The sequence below is a fragment of the Mobula birostris genome, chromosome 7 (assembly GCF_030028105.1).
Source record: "Mobula birostris isolate sMobBir1 chromosome 7, sMobBir1.hap1, whole genome shotgun sequence".
NCBI classification, from domain to species: Eukaryota; Metazoa; Chordata; class Chondrichthyes; order Myliobatiformes; family Myliobatidae; genus Mobula; species Mobula birostris.
In genome coordinates, this window is record NC_092376.1 from 31651054 (window position 1) to 31663186 (window position 12133).

Below are 12133 nucleotides of genomic sequence, written 5' to 3' on the forward strand. Positions count from 1 at the left end.
TCCTGTAATCTTGATGATTTCTTGGCTTCATTATTACAAATAAGACAGGTGGGAATGGAATGAAACCATACTCCAAGTATGTAACATTGTATTGATGCACTTTCTATAGTTCATTTCTGAACAGGATTAGAATTGGGCATCATTGCCTTCAGGCTCATAGAGATCGTGTGGTACGTATTTATCCATCAGTAATGGGGCTAAATTAAAATAAAACAATTAACACAAACTGGAAATGCCTACTGGATGTTGATGACCTTTATACTATTCCAGTTAATGTCATTGACCAATCACAAAGACTCATCATCCCCAAAGATGGTTCTTGACCACACATCTGAAACCGAGGTCGCTTTCAACACCTTGAGGAATCCTGTGGGCCAGCAGGTTCATTGATTGGCTCATTTCACTGTTTGGTTCCGGCCAGCACTGTAACGTTGTGCAATCTGTTTTCCATAGATCTGTAGAGAAAGTTGAGGGGGTGCACTCGACTTACCAGTTGTTAAATTACGCGAACTTGTTCTGTGCCATGAGTCAAGGGGAACTGTTGCTAATTTATGCATCCCCAATAATGTTTGGTTGGTAAAGTCAGGTGAGATAGCTGAGTTCCGATACATTGTGATGACGAGTGGAGTGCCTGGAGTGCTGTGGTTCTTCCTGTGTTCCAATGCCTCACCCTTTTTTATTTTTTTCAGTTTTTGTAAACACCTTCTGTACTAACGGTTGGTCAGGTCTGGCACCTCCAGTTAGGGTGCTGCTTACCCTGCCCCCACCCCCAAGAATCTTGAATGCCGCCCCTTAGGACACATAACTATTCCTGTTGGGAATCACTGCCTTAAGACATTAATTCTGCTACTTCAACAAAAACCTGGTGAATTTCTGGAATGAAACTTTTGTTCCCTCGGCCAGACTGAAATTCTCAATAACCAGAATTAAACCTATACCTTGCATCACTCGTTGGTGTGTTTGTTACGATGGCAGTGAAACACAAGAGGTTCAGCTGTGATCTCTGGAAAGTCATCTCCCATGCGAAGTGGTAATTCTGGACCAAACTTGAATCACTGAAGGATGCTCGACAGTCATGGCAGGCCTTGAATGCTATCGCCTCATAGTAAGTGAAACTAAGTGGCACGGGTGCCTTGTATGCTCACTTTGACCACCAAAGCATTGAGGCACCTTCGCTAATTCCCACAGTCCCTGATGACCCTCTCATTTCAGTCTGAGGCTGATGTGAAAGCATCCTTCAGCAGGGTGAACTTGCAGAAAGTATCTGGCTCAGATAGATACCTGGCTGAGTACTAATGATCTGTGCTGATTCGCTGGCTGGAATGTTCACTGGAATATTTAGCCTCTAGCTTTGGGAGGTGAGGTACCCACCTGCTTCAAGCAGGCTTCAATTATTACCAGCATAGTGACCTGCCTCAATGACTATTGCCTGATTGCATTTGTATCCACTGTGATGAAGTCTTTTGACAGCTCACTGATAAGACATATCAACTCCTGCCTGAGAAGTGACTTGGGTCTGCTCCAATTTGCTTACTGGAGCAACAGGTCCACTGCAGATGCCATCTCACCGGCTATTCACTCAATCCTGGAACATCAGGATAGTAACCATGCACACATCTGGATGCTCTTTATTGACTACAGCTTGGCATTCAACGCTATCATCCCTTCAAAAACTAATAAATATGTTTCAAGACATGGACTTCCTTGTTCAACTGGATCCTCACTTGCAAACTCCAGTCAGTTCAGATTGGCAACAACATCTCATCCATAATCTCTACCAACACAGGTGCACCACAAGGCTGTTTGGTAGAGCAGAGTGCTAACCAGCTTTGTACATGACTAAGGCTAAGCAGAGCTCCAATGCCATATTTAAGTTTGCCGATGACACCACTGTTACTGGCTGAATCAAAGTTGGTGATGAATCAATATAGAGGAGGGAGATTGAAAATCTGGCTGAGTGGTGCTACAGTAACAACCTCTCATCCAATGTCGGCAAGATCAAAGAGCTGATGACTAACTTCAGGAGGAAGAAATCAAAGGTCCATGAGCCAGTCCTCATCAGGGAATCAGAGGTGGAGAGGGTCAGCAACTTTAAATTCTTTGTTATCATTTCAGAGGATGTCTCCTAGGTCCAGCACATAAGTGCCCTTGTGAAGAAAACATGGCAGTGCCTCTACTTTCTTAGAAGTTTGTGAAAATTCAGCATGTCATCTAAAACTTTGACTAAATTGTATAGATGTGTGGTGGAGAGTTTATTGACTGACTATGTCAAGGTGTGGTAGGGAAACACCAATGCCTTTGAACAGAAAATCCTACAAAATGTAGTGGATATCACCAGTTCATCACAGATAAAGCCCTCTCCCTCATGCACATATTTACATGGAGTGCTGTTGCAGGAAAGCAATATCTGTCATCAAGGACCCTTGTCATCCAGGCCATGCACTCTTCTCGCTGTTGCCATTTGGATTGAGGTGCAGGAGCCTCAGGGCCCATACCACTAGATTCAGGTACAGTTATTATCACTGAACCCTCAGGGTCTTGAACCAGCGCAGTTCCGAACTCCACTCATCCCATCACTGAACCGTTCTCGTAACTTAGAGACTTACTTTCACAGACTCTTCATCTCATGTTTTCATTATTCATTTTGTTATTTATTTATTTGTATTTCTTTTTTTTGTTTTTGCGCAGTTTTTTTTGCATATTGGTTATCTTCCATTCTGTTGGGTGCAGTCTTCCACCGATTCTTTTTTGCATTTCTTGTATTTACTGTGAAAATCAACCTCAGGACTGTATGCAGTGACATTTAATTGGATAATAAGTTAACTTCGAACTTTTGATCTTTGTTCATTTTGGCAAGAAAGGAGAAGTTGACTCTAATAGGGATGGGTGAAGAAGGAAAGGCATGGTTAATAAGTTCGTAGCTGACACTAAAGTAGACTATTGTGGACAGTGAAAATCACTGTCGAGAATTGCAGATCATCTTGGGTCAGTGGGCTGAGAAATAGCAAATGAAGTTGAACTCAATTAAGTGTTGCACATGGGTAGACGAATTAGGGTAGACCTTTTGTAATGAATGGTAGGGCCTGTGGTATGTCCCGGAAATAAGGTACCTTGGAGTACAAGTACATGATGCCCAGAGCCACACAGGTCAGTGAAGGAGGCTACCTGGATTATACCTAGTCCCACCCTACCACTTGAAAAGCACCATCCCCGTCTCTCAATTCCTCCGTCTCTGCAGCATCTGCTCTCAGGTTGAGTCTTTTCATTCTAGAACGAAGGAGATGTCCTCCTTTTTCAAAGAAAGGGGCTTCCCTTCCTCCACCATCTATGCTGCCCTCAACCACATCTCTTTTATTTCATGCATGTCTGAACTTACCCCATCTTCCTGCCACCCTACCAGGGATAGGGTTCCTCTTGTCCTCACCTACCACCCCACCAGCCTCCGTGTCCAGCACATAATTCTTCAAAACCTGCACCTCCTCCAACTGGATCCCACCACCAGTCATATCTTTTCCTTCCCCCCACTTTCTGCTTTCCGCAGGGATCACTCCCTACACTACTCACTTGTCCATTTGCCCCTTCCCACTGATCTCCCTCCTGGCACTTATCCTTGCAAGTGGAACAAGTGCTTCACCTGCCCCTACACACTTTCTCCCTCACTAAGCCCCAGGTGAGGTGACACTTCACCGGTGAGTCTGTTGGGGTGATTTACTGTGCCTGATGCTCCCAGTATGGCCTCTTGTATATCGATGAGACCCAACGTAGATTGGAAGACTGCTTTGCTGAGCAGCTACACTCTGTCCACCAGAACAAGTGGGATCTCCCATTGGCCACCCATTTCAATTCCAATTCCCATTCCCATTCTGATATGTCCATCCATGGCCTCCTCCACTGTTGGGATAAGGCCACACTTCCACACTTAGATTGGAGGAACAACACCTTATATTCCATTTGAGTAGCCTCGAACCTGATGGCATGAAGTTCAATTTCTCAAACTACTAGTAATACCTCCGCACCCTCCCCCCCCCCCCACCTTCACCATTTCCCATTCCCTTGAACCCTTTCTCATGTTATCTCCTTGCCTGTCCTCTGGTGCTCCCCCCTGCCAACCCCCCCCCCCCAGATCTTCTTTCTTCCATGGCCTTCTGTCTCTTTCACCAATCAGCTACCTAGCTCTTTGTTTCATCCCTCCCCCTCCAAGTTTCACCTATCGCCTGGCGCTTCTCTCTCCCCTCCCCCCACCTTTCAAATCGATGACTCACCTTTTTTACCTCCAGTCCGGCCGAAGGGTTTCAGCCCCAAATGTCGACTGTATTTTTTTTCCATGGATGCTGCCTGGCCTGCTGAGTTCCTCCAGCATTTTGTGTGTGTTGCTCAGATTTCCAGCATCTGCAGACTTTCTCTTGTTGGTGAAAGTGCTTTTTGACACACTGGCTTTCATCAGTCCCCTTGAGTACAGAAGTTGGGGTGTTATGTTGCCATTGTACAAGGTGTTGGTGGGGCTGCATTTGGAATATTGATCAGCTTACTCTAGGAACGATGGCATTCAGTGGGAAATGGAGCAGAAGAGGGTGTGCTAGAATTGTAAGTTTAGAGCAGGGGTGCCCAATTTGTGGCTCACTGACCCCTTACTTATTAGTCCATGGCATCAAAAGGATTGGGAACCTGTGGTTTAGAGGTTGAGCAGGCTACGACTATGATTAGAGCGTAGAAGAATGACTGGTGACCTTACGGAAGTATATAAAATTATAAGGGGCATAGATGAAATGAATGCACATAATCTTTCTTTTCTGGAGTTGGGAAATCGAGCACTAGAGGGCGTAGGTTTAAGGTGAGAGGAGAGAGACTTTATAGGGACCTGAGGGGCAACCTTCTCACACAGATTGGTCAGTATATGAAATGAGGGATGTGCATCACCAGCAGTTTAAAATACACTTGAACATGGACAGGAAAAGAATTAGAAGGTTATGTGCCAAAAACAGGCAGATGGGTTAGCATAGGCACCTTGCCCACATGGGCCCAATGGGCCAAATGGCCTGTTGCCATGCTCTATGATTCTATAGAGACTAAAAAGAAGCCTGTAGATGAACTTGCTATGAAACCAGCATCACAAAATCTTTGCAACACACATCAAAGTTGCTGGTGAACACAGCAGGCCAGGCAGCATCTCTAGGAAGAGGTACATTCGATGTTTCAGGCCGAGAACCTTCGTCAGGACTGCTGCCTGGCCTGCCGCGTTCACCAGCAACTTTGATGTGTGTTGCTTGAATTTCCAGCATCTGCAGAATTCCTCGTGTTTGTGTCACAAAATCTTTGTGAATTATGCTTGAAGCTATTTAACCTTAATCTTTTGTTGATCATGGGACTGGCCATACAAAAGTTTGTCCTAGTTGCACTTCCTCACCTGATGGAAAGCTTGAATTGATTTTGGGAAGTTTTTACTTGTTGAGGAGACTATCTATCACTTGTCCACACTTGGCCAAACACGAGCAGTTATTTTACCCTCTGCTGTTGTTCAGCACTGGCCAAGCTGCCCAGTTTTTATGCACAACAAAAGCCACCTGATTAGTGTTTTTCCCCAAACGAAGTCCAACCCCTTACTGTTTATTGTACACCTGGTCTAGCTTAATTTGATGACTTGACTTGAGTGATTAAAGCACTCTGTTGCGACCAAGAAACTTAAAAGGTGAGATTGTAATTCAAGTCCTTTGTTCTGATGTGATAAAGAAATTGATCTCAGTTGTATTGTTCTTCCCCTCATTTGGTATGGATTGGCTTTAATGTACTGAAAGTATTAATGTTGCAGGTATCATGGTTTCCAGTTAGTTACCACTATAAAATTCTGGCATTCAACAATGAATAGACTTGTTAGATTTTAGTAATGAAAAATTGATTATCTCAGTCCTTCAGTATTACCTACTGTTTTAAATGTAGTTTACTAAATGTTTAAGTATTAAATGTTTTGCAAGCCTATCTTGATATTCATGTCAAGCAATATTGTCTGTAAAAATCCATTGTAATCAAAGGCAACACAGTTTTTTAAAAACTTCTGTTTGAAAGTTTAAACCTTCAGTCTAGAGTGTCCAAAGAAATTCTCAGTTTCTTGAACACAAATTTTATCCTGATCATATTTTGAGTGCTGTAGCTTTTAATTTTAAAGTATTAATTACAGTATAGAATGGAGCGATGATGTTTTTTAAATTTCTAATTATTGTTTTGTAGTTTCAGTGATGACATGGAAACCAAAGCGCAAATAGATGATGGGAAAATGGAATGTGTTGGACCAGACACCTGGTACAAGTAAGTGTGGCTTATTAATCTGCAATGAAACGTGGTCCTTGTCGTAGTTCTTTTCCTCAGAAAGTCGTTGATTATTGTAAACTTTTTAATGCTCCGATGATGAGACTTCAGTTTAATAAAGGAAGTCCAGATGTCCTCAAGTTCTTGCTGTAAAGCAAGTACAGTTTTCCCAATTTTATACGTAATGGGTAGAAATCAATAGAAGAAAGCAATGGATGACTGAGAATGTTGGTAAGAAGAGCACGTAATGAATTTAGTTTAGTATTTGCTGTTGAGTGCATTATTGATAAATTAAACATGCATGTTGAGGTATTGATTTGGAAAAGATTTTCATATCTTTATAGTTTCCTGTCTAAATTGTGGTGGACTATGATCTGTGTGGCGCGTGGCCAAGTGGTTAGGGCGTTGGGCTCACGATCTGAAGGTTGTGGGTTTGAGTCTCAGCCAAGGCAGTATGTTGTGTCTTTGAGCAAGGCACTTAACCACACACTGCTCCAGTCCACCCAGCTGAAAATGGGTACCGACAAGTGCTGGGGGTTAACCTCGCAATAGACTGGCGTCCTATCCGGGGGGGGGGGGGGGGGAGTCTCGTACTCTGTTGCTACACGCCACAGAAACCAGCATAAGCACCGGCCTGATGGGCCACAGAAATACAAGACCCTTGTGGAGGCCCCATGTGCCACCTATGCACTAAGGGTTCAGACGACGACGATGATTTGGTAGCATGACACAGCAGTATAGTAAATTTTAAAGCACAGTTCCAACCATCTTGCTGTTTGACACCAGTTTATAAGACTATAACACATTGAATCTGCTCTGTCATTCGATTTATTATCCCTCTCATCCCAATTCTCCTGTCTTCTCCTTGTAACACTTCATTTCCTGACTAATCAAGAACCTATCAACCTCTGCTTTAAATACACACAATGACTTGGCCTCCAAAGTAATGAATACCATTGATCTCCAACCTCTTGCTCAGGAAATTTTTCCTCATCTTTGTTCTAAAGGTTTGTATGTTCTCTTATTCTGAGGTTGTCGTCTCTGGTCTTGGACTCTCCCACAAATGGAAAAATCCTCTGTGTCCACTCTATCCAGACCATTCAATATCTGTGAGATTTCTTCCTCCCTCCCCCCATTTTTCAAAACTCCAATGAGTATAGGCCCAGAGCCACCACACTCCTCCTATATTAATGCTTTCATTCCCAGGATCATTCCCATAAACATTTTTCTGGTCTCTATCCAACAACAGCACATTTTTCTTTTGATTATGGGAGCCAACGCTGCTCACAAATGTAGTCTGACCGATGTCTTGTAAAGCCTAGAAAGTTTTAGTATTGGAAACAGCTGAAAATCAGAGTCAATTGACCTATTAAAGAGCTTCGTCAAAATCATCAGATTGTCTGGTTTAGTTATTTAAAGTTACAGGTTGTTTTTGCTGCAACTTACCATCATAAGACAATTATTTGGCGTCAACTTTGGTTTCTCTCATCCAAACTAAACCACAAATGGACAATTAATTATGATTTTACAAAAGGAAATATTCATTTTGTCTTTTACAACCTTGGAACACAAATACTTTAACAACTATTTAATATTTTGGGGGGGTGTTCACTGTTGCAGCATAATTATGTGGCTGCTACATTTACTGTGTTTTTGGTTTAGTGCTGTTCACTGGAGATCAAACATTGAGCAGATCACTGGAGACAACTCCTCTCACTCTGAAATGTTGCCATGGGGATCATTTTATTCTATCGAGGACACGAATATCAGCACTTCTGAATGTACAAGTACCTTTACTTTTATGTATGAGTCTTTGGACTCTTAACCTATCGCCTATTTAAAGTATTTCTGAATTCCAGTTGATGTGCACAGAACAAAGATTTGAGCTTTTGGTTGTTTGACAGCAGAGACCACATCTCCTTGTGAGGGATTGATGTTAAATGTAAAGTGAACGGATTGCTGCTACAGTTCTGGACACACGTCAACAGATGGTTCTGGTGGACGTGTTTCATTGTTTCAGTAGCATCTGTTTAGTCCTTCAGCGTATCTGACCCAGACCAGGATATCGTTGCTCCATTTTGCCATTTGAATTTGGATTGTATCCTGTCCAGCCCACTGCAAACCATGTGGCTGCACTTCGTGTCCACCTCTGCAGCTTTGGGTTGTCTTCAAAACTTGTCTCCTGCTCGCTGCTGTCTGACAGAGGCATTCCAAAGCAAAGCTCAGATATACAATGCTGTGCAAAAGTCTTGGGCACCCTAGTCTGAGAGTTTTGCACAGTACTGTGGTAATTTTACATATTGCACTGTATTGCTGCCATGAGAAAACAAATTTCATGACGTGCGAGTAACCTGATTCTGATGTGGGTCTCTTTTGTTGACTGAGTGCGAAGGAGGCAGGGAGAGCGTAATCATGGTTGGGGAGAAGGGAGGGAGCAGGAGGCACCTTCCGTAATAATCAATAAAGCAATTGTCATTTGATTCCAAGCCTTGCCTGGTGTCTCACGCCTGGGAGTGTATGCACCTATTCCAGCCCCCACCCCTGGCACTCCTTCTCTGCCACCCGGACCTCACTCCTCCTGTGGCGCTCCACCCCTGCCATTCCCAACATCCTTTGTTCCCACCAAATTTATAAACTTGCTCCATGATGACAATACAGTACTGTCTTGGACACCCTATCTACAGTGTGTGTACATATATATATGCCTGAGACTTGCACAGTACTGTAAAATATTAATTTTAAATTCATGATCACACTTGGGTGATATAAATGAACTAAAATCATGACAGAATTGAAAACATCCTGACTGCCTTCTTACAGTCCAGGCCAATGACTCCATTTGAATTAACAAAAACTGCCTTCCTATCAGAAATACTGCTGACAGCAGCAAGCAGGAGATGAGCTTTGAAGACAACGACCATGCTGATTGATTTGATACAAAACTGTGTGGACCCACCCCACTGCTGCACACCAGTGATAGTTGTCCTGGGTCTCTGCTTCCAAGGGAAGTTGATGTGCAGGCATTTGATAGTTCATGATTGCCTTCTACATTGACGTCACATCCATGGAAATTGGAAGTATGCTGGTCTGCACACTGCTGTTTGCCGGAGGACCATCATAAACCTCATGGCTAGCAAGCAGAAGCATCATAGTTCAACTTGTGACAAACTATTCGGAGAAGCTGTCTACTGGTGGCTAGTCACTTGTGTTCCTTGAGCTAACAATATAATTTGGGGTGTACAGTTACCCAAAATGCGCTTTTCCATTTCAACCATTCCTTGGCCCACCAAACCAGTACAGGAATATACCCAATTTGGTGATACTTTCTCAACTTTGTACTGAATGATGGATTGGTTTTTCTCCCTGGTGTAACAGTACACAAGAGTTTGTACAGTGAATCTTGACTGAGTTACTAAAAACCACACAATTGCATGTCCAGCATTCTAAGTTATAAAAGAACAGCCAACACAAAATGTTGGAGGAGCTTAATTCAAGCAGCCCTTGAGGGGAATGACCCATTGATGTTTCGGGCCCAGACCCTTGAGGATGGGAAAGGAAGGGGCAGAGGGCGGGGAGGAGTAAGAGTAGAAGCTGGCAGGTGATGGGTGAAATCAAGTGATGGGGAGGGTGTGAAGTAAGAAATTGGGAAGGGATGGGTGGAATTGGTAGAGGGATGAAGGGGGGTCTAATTAGAGGAAGCAGTGGGCCATGGAAGAAGGGGAAGGGGGGTGGGGGAATCAAAGGGAGGTTATGGGCAAGGGGCAATGGTAAACAGAGGAATGGGATAAAGAGAAGGAGTAGGTATTACTAGAAGTTATATGGGTATTTGATGTTCATGCTATTAGGCTGCCCTGATGGAATATGAGGTGTTGCTCCTTCAACCAAACTTTGGCCTCATGGCAATAGAAGAGGCCATTGACAGGCATGTCCGAATGGGTAGCCATTTTGGCAGACAGTAATGGCGCTCGAAAAAGCTAACACCCAATCAGTGCCTGGTCTCACCGATGTCAAAGGCAGCACCAGTAGTATTGGATGCAGCAGATGACCCAGACAGTCTTGCAGGTAAGATGTTCCCTCACCTGGAAGAACTGTCTGGGGGGGCCCTGAATGGTGGTGAGGGAGGAGGTGTGTGGGCAGGTGTTGCACTTGGCACACTCACTACAGGCGTAAGTGACACGAGAGAACTCGGTGGGGATGGAGGAGTGGACGAGGAAGTTGTGTAGAGAGTGATTCCCTACAGAAAGTGAAGGGGGAGGGATTGTAGGGAAAGATGTGCTTTGTGATGGGATCCTGATGGGGAGGGTAAAGATTTTAGAAGCTGCAAATTTACCCTGTTTTGGCTTTGTATTGGGAAATAATGACCCTTAAGCAGATTTTATAATGGGTTGGCTTTATAGAATTAGGAGCAGGATCATGAATGTTTCAAGTGAATTATGGAAAAAAAGATAAGACCTTGGATCCTTGGAGTGAAATGCAATTTGGAGAAAGGTCAAAAGAGATGCCTAGCAGGTATAGGCAGGTAGGAAAAAATTAGGTACTTGAGGAGTATAAGGAAATGCAACAGAACACTTGAGAAAATCAGGAGGGCAAAAAGAAGGCATAGGTTGATCTGGATGATGAGGCAAAGGAAAATCTCAAGGGTTTCTCCAGATATATTAAGAGCAAAAGGATAGCAAGGGGCAAAATTGGTCCACTTGAACATCAGCATGGTCATCTTTGCATGGAGCTGAAAGTGTTCTTTTTTTTATCTGTATTTACTCAGGAGACAGACACAGCCTATAATATTGAGATAAAACAGCTGTGAGATCATGAAGCCTTTCTGGATTGTAGAAGAGGAGGTGTTCGTTGTCTGGAGGCAGATCAGGGTGGATGTCCCCAGGGTTTGAGAAGGTGTTCCCTTGGACTAGTGCAGAAAATGTAGGGGTGGTGGCAGAGATACTTAAAATGAACTTGATCACGGATGAGGTGCCAGAGCATATCTAATGTTCTGTTGTTCAAGAAAGGCTCTAAGAATAAGACAGGGAATTATAGGCCAGTGAGCCTAAAGTCAGTAGGTGGTAAGTTATTGGAAGGTATTCTAACGGTCAGGATATATAATTATTTGGATAGGCAGGGCCTTTTAGGGATGGTCAAAATAGCTTTGTGTGTGGTAGATCATGTCTAATTAAATTTGTAGAGTTTTTTCCAGCAGGTTACCAGTAAAGTTGAAGGAAAGGCAGTAGGGATTCTCTACATGGACTTTAGCAAGGCTCTGTCACAGTCCTGCATGTGAGACTGGTCCAGAAGGTTCAGTTGCTTTGCCTTTAGGATATAATGGCCAAAGAGTGGTAGTAGATGGTTGCCTCTCTGAATGGAGGCCTGTAACTAGTGATGGGCCACAGGGTCCATTATTGTCCTCTATATCAACAGCATGGATGATAATGTGGTGAACCATTTCAGCAAATTTGCAGATGTCCAAAATCGGGAGTGCAGTGGACAGCGAGGAATCCCATCAAAGCTTGCAATGTAATTTGGACAAGTTGGAAAAATGGGCTGAAAAATGGCAGGTAGAATTTGCGGACAAGTGAGGTGTTGTACTTCAGGAGGACAAACCAGGGTAGGACTTGGACAGTGAGCAGTAAAGCAAAAGTGCAGTAGAACAGAGGGTCGGGGAATATAGACCCATAAGGTGGGGTCACAGGTAGATATGGTTGTAGAGAGAAGTTTTGGCACATCGGCTTTCATAAATCAGTATTGATTTTAAGAGTTGGGATGATATGTTAGATTTGTATAAGACTTTGAGGCCTAATTTGGAGTATTGCGTACAGTTCTGGTCACCTGCTACAGGAAGGAT

General features: G+C 43.5%; 1 protein-coding gene across 1 annotated transcript in view; it reads left to right on the forward strand.

Annotated features, from left to right (window-relative positions):
• Window positions 1-12133, forward strand: part of tpte (transmembrane phosphatase with tensin homology) — a 79144-nt gene that overhangs the window by 9774 nt on the left and 57237 nt on the right. Inside the window, exon 3 of the mRNA XM_072262849.1 lies at window positions 6223-6300. Coding sequence (XP_072118950.1) covers window positions 6223-6300 — 78 coding nt within the window. The remainder of the gene's footprint in view (window positions 1-6222; window positions 6301-12133) is intronic.